We start from the raw sequence: 21,267 nt of genomic DNA on the forward strand, positions 1-21,267 counted from the left end.
AGATTCCCCACCCGTGTATTTTCCCACTTTTGCCCCTTTCTGCAGCTTCACAGAGCACTTTCCACTCAGTTGCCTGGGGCAAGGGACTGCATGGGGCAGGGTGCTCAGCCAAGCCACCTGGTGTCCCTGGCATTCTGCTGCCTGGGGAGGGACAACCCTTAACCCCCCCCCCCGTCAAGGATTTGTGGCATCTGAGGCAAATGACTTCATACACACCTTTGTGGTGTGGGAGAGCTGCCCCACACACATGCATCAAGCTGCCCCTGCTAATGCCGCCTTCAGTGGGGTTGAGGCTGTGGCTGCAGAACTACACCGCTCAGCTGGGGCACGTTAAGAAGCAGAAATGGGCCTGAAAGGGGCCCTGCTTCCTGGTTCACTCGTGCTCTTGCCCCTGATGGAGTGGGGGGAAAGGAGGAAGAGCACGTGACTCACCCCCGAAAGAGAGGACAGGCTTACAGTGGGTAGGCAGTAGGGTGGTAGGGCAGGGTAGGCGGTAGGGCAGTGATGGACTGGTTTGGGCAGCCCGCCAGGTCTGGCACCCTAGGCAACTGCCTAGATGCATCTTATGGATGGGCCAGCTCTGCTCTCCCGCCATGGCCTGTGATGCCCTATGAAACCCTTCACGAAGGGAAGCCAGTAACCAGATGGGCTGTGGGGTTTTGCAGGTTTCTCCATGCTTGTTTTGCAAGAACAGGTGTGGCAACCGGCCAAGCGAGGCACCTTCAAGAGGCACATACCTTCAAATGAATGAATCCTGCATGACACAAACTGCATTCCTTACCAACTGGATGTCACTTATCAGAACTGACCACTGGGTATACCAAAGCAAATGGAACAACTTAAGGGGGGGGGAGGTGTGTGTGTGTGTGTGTGTGTGTGTGTCAGAGAGAGAGAGAGAGAGAGAGAGAGAGAGAGAGAGAGAGAGAGATTGCCCGCAGTCAAGTGATCTGAACTAGCAGAGACCTAGGGAGCCTGATCTTGGAGTTGTCATGGACACCTTGATGAAAATGTTGAGCCCAGAGGTGAAAAAAGCAAACTCCATGCCTGGAATAACTAAGAAGGGGCTGAAAATAAAGCAGCCGGCACTGTAACAGAGCTGTGGTGCAGCCTCATTTGTGTGCAGTCCTGATCACGGTTATCTCACAAAGGATATTGCAGCGCTAGGAAAATATGCAGGAGAGAGCAACCAAGATAATTAAAGGGTTGGTGCATCTTTCCAATGAGTATGGAGAGTCTGGGACTTTTTCAGAAGAGGCAACTAAGGAGGGATATGATACAGGTTTATAAAATTATGCACGCGGTGGAGAAAGTGGATAGATGGACCATTTTCTCCTTTCCTCATAGTATTAGAACTTGGGGGAAATGAAAGACGTTAGCAGGTAATAGATTCAGGAGAGACAATAGGAAGTACTCCTTTACCCAATTAAATTGTGAATTCCTCTACCTGTGGACATAGTGATGGTCATGAGTATAGATGGCTTTAAAACGAGGTTGGACAGATTCATGGCGGAGAGGGCCATCAGTGGCTACTAGCTGCGATGACTAGGTGGAACCTTCACGTTCAGAGGCAGCGCAACATTTTCTGGTACTTTTTTCTCCCTGCTCAGAATGATGCCTAGAAGTGCTGAGCCCCACCAACTTCCCCCCCAGGCAGTACAGCAGCTGGAGTTCAATTGAATGCTCACCACCCAGGTGGCAACGCCAGGACAGACCTTTTCCAGAACAGACCCTGAGCAACATGCATACTCCACCCGCAGTGATTAATTAGCCATGTGCTTGTTGCTCAAATTAAACACACGTGTGTGAAGCCCCAGAGGGTGTGCTCCTGGGACATGCCCAGCAAAGCATGTCGAATGTCAGCTCAGCTGCCATCTATGCCTCCAGTGGGCCAGGCATGGGGCCTGGGAAAGAAAACAACAACAAATGGCCTTTGGCAAAGGGAATGCATGTGCAAGACAGTTACGGTTTGTCCTAAAACCACCTCAGGTTATGTTATGCTATTCCAGTGTATTGTTATTGAAGGGGGGAGGGGGAGAAACACCATTCTTGAAGCATAAACTGTAGGAGGAATAAGCTGCTCTACAATGTGTGCAATAGTTTGGAGGGGTGGCGTTCAGGCAGCCATCTTTGGAATAAGAACATCTCCATTTTGGTCAAGATGGTAGGTGGAGGGCAGGAGCCAGACTGGATAACCTTTCAAGACTCTCTAAGTCCCAGTACAGAATTACACAACACACTACACCACAGAAAGGCAGACGATATATTTAAAGGACACAGTTCAACGTGTCCATGTTTAACCTCATAGCTATAGAGTGCATCTTAAAGCACACCTATCCCCCCACCATAAATCACCTAATGAAGCCCTCGCTCAGGCCCCCATCAAGTTCTACCAGGAGCAGAGACTTTTCTGTGGTGGCTGTATTAAGGAATTCACACGCTACACGTGCCATTTGTAGAATTTGATGGGAATTACAATCAGAGTATTTTTTTAAGTGGTTTTACTTTTGGATCTTTGAGACCAAGGGCTAGTTATAAATGACAGAACTAAAAACTGGATAATTGAGATTAGGTTATAGCAGGGGGTGGGGGTTCCAACCCATACCACCCACACTGCCCCAACCCTTACACTAACAAATACCACACAGAGTTGCCCAGTCTGAATCCCGTTCAGATAAAGACCAGAGAAAACTATATTTTTTTTTTAAAAAAAATCACAATAAGGTTTATTATCACCTTTTAAAATATATATATATAGGTAAAAAAATAGCAAAATATTCTGCCCAGCAGAAAATTATCCCCAAGGCTCCTGAGAACCTCAGATTGTGCAAACAGATTGTCCATTTGTGTAAACATGGAAAGTCAAGTGTTCTCAAAATCCATCACCCAATACAGTGGAACTGCTACAAAAATAAGCGTGTTCATTTCTGATAAGTTTATGAAAATCCAGACACTGGATTTCTTCACGCATTTGTCAATCTCTCACTTGCACAAAGCAAGGGTTACATGGAAGACCCCTCCAAGCACCCAATGTTTTCCACAGCCCCTCAGACCACATTCCCTAGTGCACGAGTGGATCTCTCCCAATGTGGCCCTTGTGACTGTGGCCACACTAAAAAAAAAAAAAAAAAAAAAAGGTCCAGTGGTTGGACGTTCTGTTGGCCCCCCTCCCTCATTCAACAAGATTTAATGCAGAGTCTCTATAACTTAAATGGGAAAGAGGCCAAGTAATCCTTTAAGACTGGATTGAGGGGGATGCGGCTGAGATTCTCTGCCCCAAGCGCTGTCACGATGCTTTTGCGACAGAGTTCCTGCAAGGAGCGCATGCGCACTTTGCGCAATGGGACGACCAGGACTTTTCGCGAAGAGCTAACGTAATGTTCCAGCAACTTGAAGAGACAGTCAAAATCCTCCTTGCTGCCATCCAAACTGAAGCGGCCGGCCTGGAAGACAACCCGGATGCTGGTGGGTCCGGAGGCAGTCTTAACACTAATCGTGAAGAAACAGTTCTTCTGCCTGCTGTCCCGGATGAGGAAGGTGCCCACTGGCTCTCCTCTGAGCTTCTCATGGGCAGCGCTGACGGACAATGGTCCCCAATAAAAACCACACGCCTCCAGCAATGCGCTAGTATGGATGATGCTGCTGAAATCTGCCTGGGAGCGGAAGGTATGGAAGTGGGTGTTGGTGCTGGCCGGGCCATGGGGAATTCGGGGTTGAGAAGGGTCCCGTGCAGGGGGCTCCAGCCGATGCCGCAGCTCCGTTACTCTGGTATTCTCAGGTGTCACAGTGCTATGCGCTACCATTCTATATCGTAGACCAGCCCAGGCGGTCTTCCATCATGTCAGAGGCCAAGGAAGGGCAGCTAGCCTGGAGCTCTCCTGTAATCCAAGACAGAGAAGGCAATTAGATCCACCAGAAGCAAGCCAATAGCACCCATCACTGAATAAACAACGATGCTCTAGTACCAAGACTCTAACAAACGCTTTGGGATTTGGAGGCCAAATTTGCCAAGCTCCTTTGTATGTTAAAAAAATTAAAAAAGAGAAAGAAGACAAGTGGTCCTGGAAACTGCTAGCTAAGGGTGAACAACACATGCTTGCAAGTGGTTTTCCTCCCCGTAGCCACAAAGCACATCACAGGGCCATTGATGGGAAGTGCTTATTCGGAAGCCATCCTTTCCCATCAGTTGATTAAACCCGATAGCGCTCTTCCTTCTAGCACCAATCTGAAACTTTGCTGTCCAGAACTGTTTCCCAAAAGGTGAGAAATGGCACCTCAACAAGAAAGTTCTGTCTCCCCACTCCCATGCAAAAATAAAAGAAAGAAAAGATTGTGTTCCACATTCCTCATGCCTTCCCCAGTTCAGCCTGAATATTCAAGACACAGTCAGAAGAGCAGAACTTTCCTATCAACGAACTAACAGAAAAATCTACCTTGCGGGCACAACCAACCCAGGCACTGCTTTGCACCCCAAGTCCAGCTGCTGCTTACATGGTTTCAGAATGTGAGAAACATAATGGGGAGAAGGAGATTTCTGCCGCTGGAGATCAACTCCTTCAAAGTGGACGCAGCTAGCCAGAATGAATAGGTTCCCTTGTGTAAGATAAAATGTGAGGCTTTTGTGCCTGCCAACTTCCTGAGTAATCCTAGATCTCCTCCCAGAAGCAGAAATCAACCAGAGGAGTCTCCTCCTCTCTAGCCCCCATCCCATAATCTCACCCAATGCACACCAGCCAACCTCAAAGCATTACTCCACTGCTCCGGGGTTCTCTCTCTAAATCACTTGCACTTTAAGTGGTCCAGTTGAAATGGCTTCCTATTATTGATATATCTTTCAACACTGGGGCCAAATCCTTTCCCCACAGTGCAGTTGCTTGAAACTGGGCGGTGCTGAGCCAGGGACGAACGCTTAGCCCAGCATCTCCTCTGACAGCCCAGTTCAATATATTTCCCTTACTTGCCTTGACCTTACTGGCAGCATAGATTTCAGGATTTATCCCCTGTAGTCTGTTTATAGATCGAGGCTGGAAGATAGTAGATAATCCTCCATACATTCTCAGAAACCAACCCTCCCGGGGAATCCAGAGGCCTGCTGACCTAAATTTCCAGCCAGCTGTGTTGCCACATTCCGAATTTGTATTGGCAGGGCATGGAGACTTCTATGGAATTGGGTGGGGAGAGCAACAGTGGAAGCCGAAAGCTAAAGATCTGGGATCCATTCACGCCATAAGCAAAAATGAAATCTATGTCAGCAAGTCTCACTACTGAGAAACAGAAAATATTAGGAGAGAGAAATTTTGCATAACCACATGAATGACGAGGCACACTGACAAAATTCTTAAGAACACCCAACAGCTGGCAGCAAGATTGGCAGAATGCCTGGGCAGAAAAGCCTGCCAAGAAAATGGATCTCCTTCTCCCAAAGTCGCACCGCCAGACCTTTACAAGTGGATTTCTCAGAGCCCAGAGCTGCTGCCACCCTCCAGCCACACACAAGCTGTGTCTCTGGACGAAGGGTTGGCTGGAAGCACTGTTAAGGTGGGCACACCCGCCATAGGGCAATCCGGAAGGGAGGTCTTCCGTACACACTCATCCTGAAGAGCTCTGCGTAACTCAGAAGCTTGCAATCACAACCACCCTCGGGGCAGATCAATCATCCGCCTCTGCTCTGAAAAGGGGCAAGACGCGCCCCACTGAACCGCTGCCTGCCTCCCTCTGACTCACAGCAAGACAGGCTGTGACACTAGAGGCGAGGTAAGAAGACGAAACTTGGTCCTGATGTGGGAGGCTTACGATGTGCCCCTCCAAAACTGCTTGGGGGGAGGGGGGATGCTGAGGGTAGAGAGGTGCACCGCTGCCCCCTTTTTTCTACTCGAGGACAGCGGCTTGGCGCGCCAATCATCAACGATTTGGGGCCTCCGAAACATATGGAGCAAAATAAAAAATATATCGCAGTCTCTTAATCCCTGCAGCTCAGCAATGCATGTGGCTGCACAGAGGCACACTGCGCCCCCCCAACCCTGCACATGCTTGAGGCGCAACGGAGAGACCCGCGCCCGCCCCGCCGTTGCGTGCCAGCCGGCCGCCCGGCCGCCCGAGAGAGCCCGCGGAGAAGGCGCCCGCCGTACCGTCTGCCCGCCTCCGCTGCTGCTCGCCCAAGCGGCCCGTCCAGCCCCCGCGCCTCGTCCTTTGCCTCTGCCGCACCGGCATGCTCCGCTCGGCCCGGGGGGCTGCGCGACAGCGGTGGTGGCGGCGCTGCTGCTGCTGCGGGGGCTCCGTCCAGCCTGCCGCGTCGCCGCTCATCGCAGCCTCTGAGGCTTATAATGAGACCGAGCTGGGCTTTTTCCTGCTCGGCGGCTCCGCCCAGCCTTCTTGGAAAACACGTGGCCTCCTGCCGCCTGCCCGGCCAGACTTTCGCTTTCCTTCCCGCGCCAGCGCCTGCTGCCGAGCCACATCAAAGACCCCAGCCCGCGCCGCGGGACGGCGGGGCTCCTGAGCGGGTGCAGAGCGCCCAGGTCTGAATTGCCCCGAGCAAGGTTTACCTTTCGTTAATTAAATCCCAGTCGTTGTGATGAAGTAGTATTAGCATTACAACTCTAGCCCTTAAAATGCGTTCTTATTTTAGCGTTGTTATTAAATGTATTAATTTTTATTTATGGTACTTCATTTATGCCCCACGTTTCTCCCCAATGGGGACCTAAAGAGGGTTACATCATTCTCGCCTGTTTATCCTCACAACAACCCTGTTAGGTAGACTAGGCTGAGTGTGCGGCTGGCACAAAGTCACCCACTGAGCTTCCATGGGAGAGTGGGGAATTGAATCTGGGTCTCCCAGACACTACACCACACTGGCTCCTAGTTTTTGATATTTATCATCACCGTCATCATTATTAGGGGTTCAGGTCTATGTGCAAACACCCCCCTTGGATCCAGACTCCCCCGACCCATACAAATTTTATAAGAGTGGGTGGGGTTGTACTCTGCAGCTGCTCAAGAGTGCTTTCATCCCTTTTGTGTTCGGAGACAGTGGGGCTCTCAATGCCAGACACTTGAGGAACAAGAGCGGGATGGGCTGTTAGTAAGTTCGGAATGGAACCTCCATGTTGAGAAGCAGTGCCCCTGTGAACATCATCATGTGTTTGGGCAAACAGAGGGAGAGTTCCACCCCAGTGTGCGGTTGCCAGAAGTTCCTGGCTGGTTGCTGGTGGAAGGAGAATTCTGCTGGCTGCAACGGGCACACCTCCTCGACCTTATTTATAAGAACTGGCCTTCTGTTCCCCAAATTGCAAAGGAGCTGCCTCTCTTGGCTCAGTGGATCCGGGCCGCAGCAATAAGGGACTTAGGCATCACTTTCCATTCTGTAGAAGCAGGGACATAAAGGGCCTCTCAGGAAGGTGGGGAGAAAGAAGGAGAGAAGAAAGAGGCCAGAGTGGAGGAAAAAGAGAAAGGAAAGTGTGAGGCTGTGACCCATCCTTTGGTGGGATTATAAATGCTGAGTTTGGTAAACCAACAGCCAGTGAGATATCTGCAGAAAAATTACCCCCAGAAAATTAATGCACTCAGAATTAAATACCTTAATAATATCAACATCATTTTTTTAAAAAAAGATAAAGATAAAATTAAATGTTTAAGAGAAAGCTAGTTTATAGTTTAGACAGGTTTGAAAGAAGGAAGCCCAGGGACCACCGTTTGCCAGGGGTCAGAGCCTCGGGGCTGTGCGCCGGCTGCTGATGCTCTGCTGGATCACCACATGAGTTCAAATCTATTGTGTACAAGTTGCAGAGTTTGACTTTTCTAATGCAAGGCAGCAAGTACTCTGGACTTGCCATAAGAGGAGTTGTGCCAGTCAAATAATAAAGCGCCCCTTGGTGCAGCAGCCATAGATGCCACCAGCAACACAGCCCCTCAATGTACTGAAAGGCACTTTTGGTTTCTGGCAGCCCCAGAACCGCTACCAAGCAAAATGGAAGATCTGAAGTGCAGTCCTTAATAACCACTTGTTCATTAAGGAGCAACGAAATAGATGGCTACAGTGCCTCAAAGTCTCTGTTAGCAACAGCCCCCAACTATTTTGTGAAAAATGCTCAAAAGTAAAGCAGATTCTCACTAAACATTGGTGGTTGGAAACCGGGTGACTCATTGCGAATGCAGAGAATGCCCAAAGGGCAGACAATGAGATCTGAAAGAAATTACAACATTCTATTCCAAGGCTCTTGATGCATTTAATCAGAAACGAGCTTTCTTTTCCAGTGAACGCAGTGGTTGGGCCGGGTCGGAAAATGGGAGGAAAAACCAGTAGAGATTGTATCATGTGACGCCTTTACCTGCAAGCAATTGAGAATGATTGGATCTCATTTGGATGGTAGAATTAATGGACTGTGGAAGAAGAGAAGGCGGTAGGTTTTCTAGAAAACAGATGTTTTAGAATGGTCGAGGGGAGGGCAATGTACACCTATGTGCAATATTCAAGTGTGGGACATTGCGTAGCCATGTCTGATGCTGAAGTGCGGCGGGGGGATGTATAGCCATATGTAGCACTGAAGTGGAGGGCAACATAGGCCAAGCGCAATGTTCTAGTTGCTATAACAAACAAGCCTCAAGGAAAAACTCAGATAAAACGAGCAATTCCCCACAACTGACACTGGATCAGTGCCCCTCAAGAAACTCCCCTTTAGAGACTTTGGTAACACCACACCAGTGATCATAGCTGAGTAAGAATGTCGAACAACCACCTGATGATCTGATTGTGGTTGCTATGGTACAGGGTCAGACTAGGGCCGATTCCAGACGGCCCTCTGCAATCCGAAACGTTGCGCGTTGTCGCGCGTCATCGCGCGGAAAACGCGAAATATCGCATTTTCTTGCGCGAGTTTTGCACAACCTTGCGCAAAACTCACGCGAGAAAACGCGATATTTCGCGTTTTCCGCGCGATGACGCGCGACAACGCGCAACGTTTTGGATTGCAGAGGGCCGTCTGGAATCAGCCGAGGACTAGAACGACTCCGGTTCAAATCCCCACTCTGTCCAAGAAGTTTGCTGGGTGCCCTTGGACAGCCTAACCTACTTCATAGGATGGTTGTTGTGAGGATAAAAATGGAGACGGGGAGCAAGCCACTTGGGGCCTCTGATGAGAAAAGTGGTGTCATTGTCTAAAGAAATAAATCTGAAGAACCTGGCAAAAGGCCCAGTGGAACAGCACAGAGCTTCGCGTGGAGAAAAGGCTCGATCCAGCCCCATGCACCTCCAGCAAAACCCCCAGATCACGTTGACTAGTGCCAGATTTTTAGCCGCGGCTTGTAGAATCTGCAGGGAATGTGCAAAGTAACATCTGCTTTTATTTCTAACCCTGAAAGCCCACACTTTTGTACATATATTGCCAAGTTTTTATATAATTATATATTTATAATTATTTTTATAAAGTGGTGTATTTTGAATATGATACTCGCTTATGTTTTTTACAAGTCTGTACTGGTTTTTAACTGTAAATAAATCTGACTGACTGACCTCCAGCAAAAAAGGATCTCTGTTTGCAGAGCTGGGAAAGCTGCTGATATTGGAGCAATCCAGGAGAAAGCAACTTGCAGGTTTACTTTAGACAAAAGGTCCCTTTTCCAGATAGGCACACCATTTAGTGGAAGCAAGCGGTCTGTTTTTGTCAACTGGATCTTTTACAATTCTCAGAAAGCACACGGTGGCCCAGTGTTTTTGCTTTTACTTTCTATTTGAGCACTTCAAGGACAACAGTTGGCCTGGCAGGCAGAAGGGTGGGGCCAATGCGTCTTTAATTGGGAGAGAGAAGCACTAGAAACTGCTGGCCCTGCAGCTGTCTGGTTCTGCAGAAAGACCACGTGCATTCTCCACGGAGAAACTTCCATTCAGGCTGTGAAGGAAACCTCCTCCCCTCACTTTTTATAAACCAGAGATATTCAGAGCAAGAATGCCTATCCATGGAAGTTCCATTTAGGTAACCAGGCTCCAAGTGGATGAAAATCCTACCCTGTTCCATGGATTTATTGAACCGTTTTTCCAAAAGTCAACGGATCAGTTCTCCCATCACCACATCTTTTGCATTATTTTGTTTATGCCCCAGTGTTCTCCCCAGTGGGGGACCCAAAGTGGCTTACATCATTCTCCCCATTTGATTCTCACAACAACCCTGCGGGATAGGTTAGGCTGAGAGCATGTGACTTGCTCAAGATCATCTAGCAAGCTTCCATGGCAGCACTGGGATTCAAACCCAGAACCTAGCCCAATGCTAACCACACTGGCTCCTCCACATCCTGCAGCAGATTCATTAATTTATACATGACCTTCATGTTGGGGTCTCCGTATGCTGTTGTGAAACAGAAATGCAGGAGCACGTACTGTTCTTCAACGGGGACAGGGTTGACCTCTTTGAGAGGCTCTTGAATGGCATTTCCAGATAACACATTCTGTTTACACAGAAAACAAATGCTTAGTTTAATGAGATGTTCTAAGGAAATCAGCGATCTTAGTTCAAAACGTTCTTCCCTCACATGGGAACTGCTTTTCCCAAGCTTTGAGGAGGCAGCATCCTACACACGTTCTCAGGTCCCAGGCATTACTGTCTAACAAAGAACTTGCAGCTCTGGTCTGGATGCTGTGCTGGGATTCTTGGAGTGATCTACTGCTCCCAGAAGATGGGCTGGGCTGGGCATCATTCCTTCACTCCTAGAAGTGGGCTTCTACTTGGATCCCCAGAGAAAGAATTCTCAAGCCACAGATGGGGGAAGGAGCAACTGATAATTAGGGACAATGCCCCCAGCAACATGGCAGGCCCCTAAGCCCAAAACAGATGGGGTTTTCAACTCCCTTTGCAGTATGATGCTGGTTCTGTTGGCAAGCGAACCCAGAAGTGGAGCTGGGCATGAAAGTATGTGGAAGGGTGTTACAGTATGTGGAAGTATGTGGAAGGGTGTTACAGGCTCATGGGAAAGGGGGAACATTCCCATGCATGTAACCTTTATTATGTTTATACCCTGCTTTGCACAGTCGTCTCCCAAAGCAGTTCACATCACTCCAGGGTCACAAAGGGAAGGGAGATGAGGAGGGGGAACCAGTCTGATGAGCACAGAATCAAGGGGGGGCACTGAGATCCAGTTTGAGCTGGGCCAATCCTTCACTACAGTGGCCTTCCTGGGAGCAGGAGAAGAGCCACTTCATACCTGGCCACAGGCAGAAGCTAGGACTTGCCACTGCAGCCTCAGTGACACAGAGTTGACTCTGGCAAGTGTGTGTAGGGAAGGGAAGCTAGCTGCATTTGCTGGCCAGCAGCTGGGACCAGGTTCTTCCCCTTCAACACCGTTTTCCCTGATCCGTGGCTTTTCTGTGCATAACAGTATGTTCAGCCAAGCAATGGGAACTTCACACACTCACCCAGGAGACTTGTGGATAGTGTGAGGTTGGGGTGTGTGGAAGAAGTCAGTTTGAAATGCCTGCGAAATTCCGAAGAGCCTGCTCCCTGCGTTATTTTCGTTGCTGGTACATGGAAATGACTTCTCCCTAGGAGAAAGCATCGAGCACATTGTTCAAATGCAAATGCCATTTCTGGAGAATTCTACAGCACCAAAAAATGGTTGCTTTCCCTCTGAGCTCTGCAGTTCCCCTGCATCAGCCGCTACAGGAATGAGAAAGCCCTTTATCATCTGTCTGTGGCTGGTTCCTGCTAATTGTTATATCAACCTGGATTCTAAAGAAAGCTTGTGAGTTCACTTCTATAATTTTTTTCTTTAAAAAAAGCCACGTGATTAAAAAAAGCATGAATGGAGGGTGACTTCTTTCTGTTCCTTCCTGGAAAAAAAGGTTGTGGCTTCACAGCGAAACACACTTAACTTGGAAGTAAACCCCACTGAAACCAGCCTTCTTCTAACTAGGATTGGGCATCTGGAGTCCCAAATGAGAGTGACTTTTATCTAACCCACCTTTCCAAAATGGCCACCTTGCCTCTCACCCACCTCCAGGGCTAGAAGCTGTACAACAGGCAGAAGCTCAACTGGTCTCCCCATCATTGCCTCCTCCGGGGAAAATTAGCCCCTGCTGAGTTTTAGCTTACCCACTGAGGGGCAGAATTTTTGCCCACCAGCAATGAGAAATGAATTTTTGGGAGGGACTTGCTAGGTCAGGGAGATGTTTCTTTTTGAAAAGTCAACGCCTCCTTTGGTAGAAATATGCACTTCAGAAATATCACAGCTTTTAGTGGCTCTTGTTACCATCAAAGCTGGTTTTGTTTCCTGAAGCTAGTTTCTGATCCCCAGAAAGATTGAAACATAGAAATTGTGGCTTCGTCTTTTTTCTGTAAAGGGTGATTTCAGGGAAACTCAACCACATGCACGAAACTGTCATTAACTCGGCTTGCCGAGATACTCTTTGGTCCTCAAATTCTACAGAACTCCCCCGTTTCTAAGTAGCCACCATAAGGAGAGACTTTGCTGGAATCTTGTGGCTTGTACGGCAGCTGTGAGCCGCCCCTCTTGTCAGAGCCATCCATGGCTGTTTCTGGCATGTGCGATGCTTTTTAAAGGGACAGAGACATGATACGAGGGAGTAGGCGTGTGTGTGTTCAATACCATTTTTTAAGCTTTAAGTTGATACAGTCCAAATAACAGAAAACACCGGATGACGACCGTCTAAAGAGCACTTGATTTTGAGAAGCCCGCCTCCCTTTTGTGGGGTACCTCGATTAACACGTGCAGTCAAAATAAATAAAGCCCCATACCCCCCTCCTCCACAATACTTCAAAACAACAGAAGCTGGTTAGTGGAGTCATCCAATCCAGCCATGGCCAGTTGGATGCTCCAAAGTGGGGATGAAGCCTGTGTCCGTCCCCTGATGCTGACCCCTGGGATTCAGGGGTGCACTGCCTCTGTGGGTGTGCACATTATGTGTCTCTTTAATTTTAGCACTTACGTACAAAGCTAAGAATAATATAGCATAGCTGTTCTGGAGCCTGATGCGAAAAAGGTAAGCATGGAGTGGTCTCAGAAAGACTGATTCTCCCTTGGCACATTAAGGGTCACATTAATGGGTCACCGGGGCCCACATGGGGGGTAGTTGTGAATTTCCTGCATTGTGCAGAGGGTTGGACTAGATGACCCTAGAGGTACCTTCCAATCTATGATTCTATGAGTAAATTGGGTACTGCCCCATCTTGTCTCAACAAGGCCACATTAATGATGGAGGACAAAAGGTCTGTGCTTGACTGAAGGGGAGAGATGGTCAAAAGGACGGCCTTACCCCTTCTAGCAGTCCTTTGCACCACTTGTCAAGGTGCCGGCCCTGATGACAGGGAGACACACATTTGCACAGACAACATTTGCAATGGAAGGATGGCTCAAAGAGAAGGTTTTTTAAATGTAAAAATTAACAACAAAAGAGGCTAGACATTGCGCATACATGTACGCATACTGGTGCGACAGCGGCACCCATGCAAATTTGCCGTGGTATTTTTAGATGCACAATCTGATTAAACACTCCGGCTCTCCCAATTACAAATGACCTTCACTGCAGAGATTTTTGTTCCAGTCTATTGCAACCTGCGTAGTCAGTTGGACTTATGCAAAGCAAGCATTATGGGATAGAACAGAAATCCCCCCCATAAAACTGTGTGTGTGTGTGTGTGTGTGTGTGTGTGTGTGTGTGTGTGTGTGTTATCAGTCGGTGATAAGGCATATCTGAAGAGATGAGAACATAGAGAATGGGCCCATTCAAATTGATTTGTTTATTTTAAGTTGCTCTTCTTTGGAGGAAGTGCTGTTGCTATCTGTAATGGCTTGCAAAGTTCCTAATATAGGCCACCAACACCACCACCCACCCCACCCACCCCGCCACTTCCAAAGAACTCAGCTTCCTAAGAAACCCATCAAATGTGGCTTCAAAAACACATTGCTACATTCTGCCCTCTACTGGAAAGAAACGATTGTGCGTCGGCAGTTAACATTCTTGGACAGAATGGATGCCCAAGGCAGCCAGGAAGTGACATCCCCTCTGCCTCCCCCAAAACAGCAGGGACATAGGAGGTCGTCTTACATCCAGACAGACCATTGGTCCATCACATTCAGTGTCACTTCTTCTGACTGGCAGGTGACTCTCCAGTGTCTCAGGGCCAAACTACAAGTGACGCCTGACACTAGTTGGGCACTTGTCAGCTTCCCTCAAGTTTTGATGGGAAATGTAGGCAGCTTGGCGGAATGTTGGACAAGTGACAGTTGAAAAGTCCGTTGGACAGCAGTCAGAGAGCCAAGCTGCAAGACTAGGATGCCTACATTTCCCATCAAAACTTGAGGGAAGCTGACAAGTGTCCAACCTGTGTCAGGCATCACTTGTAGTTTGGCTCTCAGGCAGAGAAGGGCCTTTCTCAGTTAGCTCCTGCCTGAGGTGCCAAAGGTTGAACCTGGAACCTTCTGGATGCCAAGCAGAGGCACTCCCATTGGCCACAGCCCCTCCCAAACTCACTGGGAATAGGCTGGACCCAGAGGGTGCTTCAGGCATTAACTTTCCCATCTTCTTGAAGTAGGGGTGCTCAAAGCTGCACAAATATATGGCTGAAGCATCCAATCAAGCAGCAACCGAAAGGTTCTAAGTCATCACTTACACTACGTAGCTTAGGGTTCGCAATATTGCCTTGGCAAATGCCAGCAGATATTTGGAGGAGGGATGCCTGTGAAGGCTGTGATTTCACTTCCAGGTGATGCTCTTGGCAACCTTCCCTCGTCTCTATCGTCTTTACCATAGAGACTAGTGAAAATCCTACATTGTTACCATGAGGTTATTTTTTCTCCTGCTCCTCAATCTCTTGGGGGTAGGAACCTGAGGCTGGTAATTTCCCTGCCCTTGGTGGGTAAATGGAGAGGCCTCAAGTAAATGCAACCATCTGTTTTACTTTGCTTCTAGATGCTGTGGGTATGGAACAAAAAGACTACCATCACAAGTGGCAGGCAGAGGAGGGCCTTGCAGAGCTGCTCTTTGCTGTACTTCAGCACCATCACTACAAGTGGACGGGGTCATATTGCAGAGATCCACTCTGCAGCAATCAGGTGACACTATGAGGCCAATAGGATTCCAACTCATCCTATACAACCGCTGCGTCTGGCTTGGTCCTCTGTTGGGGCACTGGGGCGTCTGGCTTGGTCCTCTGTTGACCCCACTGATATTGACAAAATACGGGAGAGACAGAAGTTCGGAGATCACTTTATTGGAGAAAATTACTAATTGGCCGGAAGAAGATTTATCCTCGAAACGAGCGAAAAAGAAGAGGCCGGCGAAGCTCGTAGCCTGCCTGTGCGCCTGCCCATGATTGCGCTGACCTGGGCGCTTGTGCTTTGGGTGTGCTGATGAGGGCCGCCTGGAATATAAGATAAGGACACTGGTCATATACGACAACGTTCTAAATTAACCTGGTCATATACGACAACGTTCTAAATTTACCTGAACGGGGTTTGAACTTTATGAACGGGACTTTGATACACAACGGTTATTGATTCAGTGTTGTGACCTTTACATATGTGATTCAGTTGTTTTGAAAATTGATATTAAATGGTGAATTATTTGTCATTAGAAGTGGGGCCGTTCCACCCTTTTCTGTACCTCCCTGGGCTTTGGCCCTTTATTATTTTGGTTGCCGCTGTTGGGGCAACCAGTCATGTGGGCACAGACATTCCATCTCCGCCTCCCCCAGAATGCTTGACTACATGTCTGGTCATTAGCTTCTTACCTCCAAACTGCAGACCTTGATTCCTGTCCCATGGACTTCTCTGGTCTCCTGTGTGGACTGTTGTTGCAGATTGTTGTGTTTTGTGGAAACCTTCTTGTTCACCTAACTGGCAGTGTCCTTGCGGGATCCCTTGGGCCCAAACCGCATGTGACAGCCACAGAATCAGGGGAAGGGGGGAGGGGAGTGCAGGGTGGGTGCTTACAGGAGGGAAGTTGAGCCCTTCCACTGGAACCCCCCCCCACAAAAAGCTACATCTCTTCTGCTGTTATTAACCTAGTGAGGCTCCAGGACCTAACTAGGGAAAAGCTCTCTGGGGGAGAGTTAAGGACTGAGCTCCCTCTCCATATTTGCATATGATGCTCTTTCAGTCTTCCTGCAGAGTTGTGACCTTAAAATGGAGAGAATGGTCGGAAAGTGCTGGCAGTGCTGAGGATAAACAGCAAAGGTGAACACTGAATTATGCTGTTCCTTTGGTTGCTGGGTGAAGCCAGGGCCAACCATACAGGGATCTCCAGGTTCAGTCAGTGCTTGCAAAGTCACTGCCCAATCACTCCTGCCACAGCCAGGGTATGTTTTGCGCGTAACTTTGCAGGAAACAAACAACCTGGACTCTGGAAACTTGGAAGTAGGGTGACTTTGTGGAGAGGTTTTTTTTGCTAAATTCTGTATGACAAATGGCTCCAAGTGCCCCATAAAATGAAGTGCAAAGAAAAAGGAAGATGTGGAGGGAATGAGGGTTTCATGCTAATAAATCCATTTTTAAGTGTTTTAGCGTAATTATATTTCAGGCAGAAATGTGAACTCATTAAAATTGTCTGTAATATACTGTAAGTACAGCATGTATCCTCCAGAGGTTAAATGAGTATTTAATCTTAATTACAACATCCAATAAAGGCTAAAATTGGAAAGGGGCCTGAAAACCAAAGGGGCTCTGAATGGCTCAGAAAACCAGGGACGGATTTTAAGAAAGGAAGCCGGAGGGCTGTTCCAAGTAAGTTGAGACCTGGATCTTCACTCTTTTGTTCCCATGCATGTAAGTTTGTGCATTACACAGGGACATAAATGGCTGCGCACTCTTTCTCTTCCTTGCCCCCCAACTGCTCTTTCAAGAGGCCAGCTTGCATACCTGCTGTTGGGTCCAACAGAACTCACTGCCACATACCAGGGCAATAGCCACTTTGAGAGACTGGTATGGTGGGAGGGGTCTAAATTCCTGTTTCCATGCACCATGGTCCCAATCTGAATTTGACCCAATGCCCCAGGAGAGCATAGAGCTTCAAGTCATGCCTTCCAACTTAACATAGGAATGAAATTAAATACAGAGGTCGAAAGCAAGAGCTGGGCTCTGGCGCCACCTCTCTGCAAGGCCAAGAATTGCATGGGGAAAAGGAAGGGAGCCGTAGCAAAAACGCCCAAGAGAGACATTCTAAATCAAAGGGCCTGAGATCTCCTTCCTGGGCAATAAACACGTTTTTGGAATGAGTTCTTGAGTGCAGAAATCGAGTGATTTAAAATAAGATGGCAGAAGAAAACCAGTGTGGATGGATGAAGAGCTAGGGCAACATTGTGAGCCAAAAAGGGCAAAGAAGTAGGTAGGGACAGGACAACGGTGCCACCGCTTCTTTGCCAAGTGGACTTATCCCATGGATCAAATATTGACAACACACACATTTTTACAGCCTTGTAAAGCAGGAGGCCAGGGTGAGTATCCCCATACTGCAGGAAGGGGTGTGAGTCTAGGAAAGGTTGGCTTGTCTAAGTCCTCCTTGCTACCTCGTTGATCAGAACCCAACACCTCCTGCTAGAGTCACAGGTCCTCATTAGAGAGGGCCACATTGAACGGGCGAATGAAAGGCATGCTTGCTTCCAACAGGAGACTATTTGATTCTGGTGTGCCCCTGTTGAAGGGAACAAAACAGAAAATATTACAGCTGTCTTTTCCCTTCAGCCAGCAACCTGGCCTTTTGGAGCATTAAACTGCAACATATTGCTCTCTCTCTCTCCAAAAAAACCCCCCTATCAGCCACAAGATGTTAGGATGCCCACTGACACAGAGGACACTTGAAAGCAGAATTAGACACAGGCACGGTAGAGGAGGTAGCACAACCATCTCAATGGAGACTCTGTAGGTTTTCTAGGTGTGACCTGGAATTTCAGGGGCACATAGACAATTGTTCCTGGTGTCCCTTCCCCTCGCATTGCAGAACATCTGCCCCTCCCCTCCCAGTAACTTATCCTAAATGATCAAGATGGGTAGCCTTGTTAGTCCGTCTGCAGCAAGAGTCCAGTAGCACCTATAAGACTTAACAAAATTTGTGGTAGGTTATGAGCTTTTGTGAGCCACAGCTCACTGGTAGCTGAAGAAGTGAGCTGAGACTCATGAAAGCTCATACCCTGATGTTTTAATTGAAGACAGGCTAGCTTTACTTTATGTAGCAGTAGTTTGAAGTCCACCATTACCTTAATTCTCAGGGTTGGGACTTCTCCCCATTGTCCTTTGCTCAGTGGACAAGATGGAGTCCTCAGGTCAAAGCTGAGTCCTGCATGGCATGTGGCTCCCTGGTCAGAAGCCATAGAAGAGAGTAAGATAGTTTCTTCTCTACATCCAGAGAATTTATACTGTATTCTGGGCTACTCTGTCCCACCTGCGTGTCACTTCCTGCTACAAAAGAAAAAGTTTACATTCTAGCCATGTGGCTCTTAGCAGTATCTGTCCAGGTGGGGTGGGATGGGGGGGGATCCATTCTCCTGCTTCAGCCAGAGGTATTAGCATAGCCAAGAGCTCTGCAATTGCAGTTGGCGCTGGCAGCTCCTCCTCCCAACCCACCCACCCCCCTTTGCCAGCAATGAATTTGCAATTGGGTATGGGTTTGCAGTGATTGGAATATTGGGGTGAATGCTTGGGTAGAGGACGTTTTCCCACACTGGTCCTGTTTCCCTGGCTAAAGTTGATAGGATTCTGCCTGATGGTCCCTACCTGTAATCTTGAGCCATGTCCCTCTTGATTGGTCTACATCTGCAGAGGGACAGATTCAGCCCTGTTGTGGGAAACGATAAACTCATCCGTGGCTCATGGTCAGTTTCCCGGGGCTCTAAAGGAGCCAATTGCAAGATGGGTGGTGAAGCAGCCAGCCCTCAAGTGGGGTAAATCTAGCAAACTTTAGACTAGTATCAAGTCTTCTGTTTTTCATGGACAAAATAGGTCCAGATTGACTGAAATGACTCTTCTTCCTTTGACCCTTTCCAGTGGGACTTGGCTATGGTACAGAGACGGCTTTAACGCGGGCTGCAGATGGACAAGAGAAATGGTTCCTTGTCATCAATATGGTGATAAGAACAAGAGAGCATCAGAAGAGCCCTGCTGGGTCAGACCGGTGAGGATCCCCCCCCCTCCACCCCGAGGATACCTCCTAGCTCTGGGATTCAGAGGTTTACTGCTTCTGAATATGGAAGCTGAGAGACCTTGCTGTGCATTTCTTTGTAAACGCAAATGTAGCATTCTCTGTCTGGAACCAGGGCCCAGGGACTGTGGTCAGGTGGACAAGCTTTAAAAGGCTGAAATTAAATCCTGAGAACACAGAGGTGCTGCCAGTAGGGGAGGCTGAGGTCACGGAGGACGACGATCTGCCAAGACTGCACAATATTATTTTGGTCTTGTGTGAGCATGTGAGAAGCCTGGGGGTCCCCACCTGCTCCAGGCCCACCCCTGCCTTCTGGGAAAACAAGTAAGTGTTATGACCAGGAGTGATCGGATTTAAAAGCTCTTGACTCTCCTGGGCACAGTCACCTTGCCTCCATAAGCCAGACTACTGTAATGCACTGTATATGGAGCAGCCCCTGGTGGTGACTCGGAAACTTCCCCGGGTTCGAAATTCAGCTGCTTGCTTACTAGCTGGCTTTGACCAGGAACCAACCTATTCAAGGGTCTGCCTCTCCCAATATGTGTCCATGCCTCAGCTGAGGTTAGCACCTAAGGATGTTCTTGTGTTGTGTAAGGCAACTGGATGGCTGCGTGCCTTTGGAAATGTAAATGGAATCTGATTTCTGACAAATGTTGGGAAAGGCCTGTGTTTGACTATGGGCCAAGCTACAAGTGACGAATTACACTTGAATGGAAAATGAACAGACTCGCGTGTATTCCTCCCTGTTCACTTGTGCTCCGCTTGCACTCCACTCGATCATCAAGTGGAGCGCAAGTGAACAGGGATCATCAAGTGGAGTGCAAGTGGAGTGCAAGTGAACAGGGAGGAATACACGCGAGTCTGTTCACTTGCCATTCAAGTGTAATTCGTCACTTGTAGCTTGGCCCTATGAAGCAAAAGAGGCTTAACTTTTGGCACAGGGTTAAGGATTTACAGTGCAATCTTAAAGAGTTACTCCAGTCTGTCCATTGCTTTCAATGGGCTTAGACTGGAGTAAGTCTCCTTAGGATTGCATTAATTGTTGGACAATCATTCCAGAGGAGCAGCTGCATTAGTCTGTGGCAGCAAAAAAACCCCAAAAGTTCAGGGACACCTTAAAGTCAAACAGTGTTTATCCCAGCATTAAGTTTTCATTCATCAGAGGTCACAGCCTCAGATGCATCTGAAGAACTGAAGTCTGACTTAACAAAAGCACGTGCTGGAATACATTTTGTTAGTCTTTAAGGTGCCACTGGACAGGTGCTTTATTTCATTGTGATCTGAACTTGGGATTTTTATACTGTGACTGGGAATTTTTCAGGAGAGAGGGTTTAATCTTTGTGTAATATGTCTGGGTTTGTATTGTCTGTGAGCCGCTCTGTGTCTTGAAGAAGCACGCTTTAAATGTTTTAAATGCCAATGGTTAGAGTGTCACTCTAGGATCTGAGAGACCCAGGTTCGAATCCCGGCTTGGCGATGGAAGCTCGCTGCATGACTTTGGGCCAGTCACACACACTCAGCCTCGCAGGGTTATTGTAAACATAAAACAGAGAAGAATTATGTAAGCTGCTTTGGGTCCCCATTGAGGAGAAAGGCAGAGTATAAACCAAGTACATAAATATAATATTAAATTAAATAAGCCAAGATTGCTAAACGAAACCCCCATTTAGATGGTCTCAGAGGACTAGATGCAGGGGAAGCATTTGGCGTTTGCGTTCCTGCCCTGTTTGCCTGTGGGCTGCCCAGGGGCTGGCCACTGTTGAAAACAGGATACTGCATTAGCAAGGTACCCTTTGGCCCAATCCAGCCTAGCCTTCTTATACTACATTACTGAAAAATATGCCCATTTCTTTAAATTTAATTGGGTAAATTGCAGCTGATTAATCAACTCAAAACCCTTTAATTGGCTGACAGCTGATTGCGGTGCCCAAAGAATGTGAGGCAAGAGTATCCTGCTGGCAATTTCAAAGGGATGTCAGCTAGCCAGAGGCATGTGGCAAGTTCCCGTCGCCTGGCATCTGGCAAAACCAGCTGCCCAGCATGACGGGCAAGCCAGGCGGAACAGGTAATAAGGCAGCAGAGACCAGGGCAAGCCAACTCTGGCTAATTAGGCCTTGATGGCTCATGCTTCAAAGTAG

General features: G+C 48.2%; 1 protein-coding gene across 1 annotated transcript; it reads right to left on the bottom strand.

Annotated features, from left to right (window-relative positions):
- Positions 1-2,765: 2,765 nt before the first annotated feature.
- SOCS1 (suppressor of cytokine signaling 1) lies at positions 2,766-6,289 on the bottom strand. Its single transcript, XM_054994920.1, has 2 exons — positions 6,126-6,289; positions 2,766-3,875 (listed from the first exon to the last, which is right to left on the bottom strand). The coding sequence occupies exon 2, from the start codon at positions 3,798-3,800 to the stop codon at positions 3,198-3,200; it is 603 nt and encodes a 200-aa protein (XP_054850895.1). The 5' UTR covers positions 3,801-3,875; positions 6,126-6,289; the 3' UTR covers positions 2,766-3,197.
- Between the last annotated feature and the right edge of the window lie 14,978 nt (positions 6,290-21,267).

Source organism: Eublepharis macularius, chromosome 12, assembly GCF_028583425.1.
Source record: "Eublepharis macularius isolate TG4126 chromosome 12, MPM_Emac_v1.0, whole genome shotgun sequence".
Classification (NCBI taxonomy): domain Eukaryota; kingdom Metazoa; phylum Chordata; class Lepidosauria; order Squamata; family Eublepharidae; genus Eublepharis; species Eublepharis macularius.

Coding starts and splice junctions, on each gene's coding strand:
- SOCS1 (XM_054994920.1), bottom strand. CDS start 3,800: ATGGTAGCGCATAGCACTGTGACACCTGAGAATACCAGAGTAACGGAG.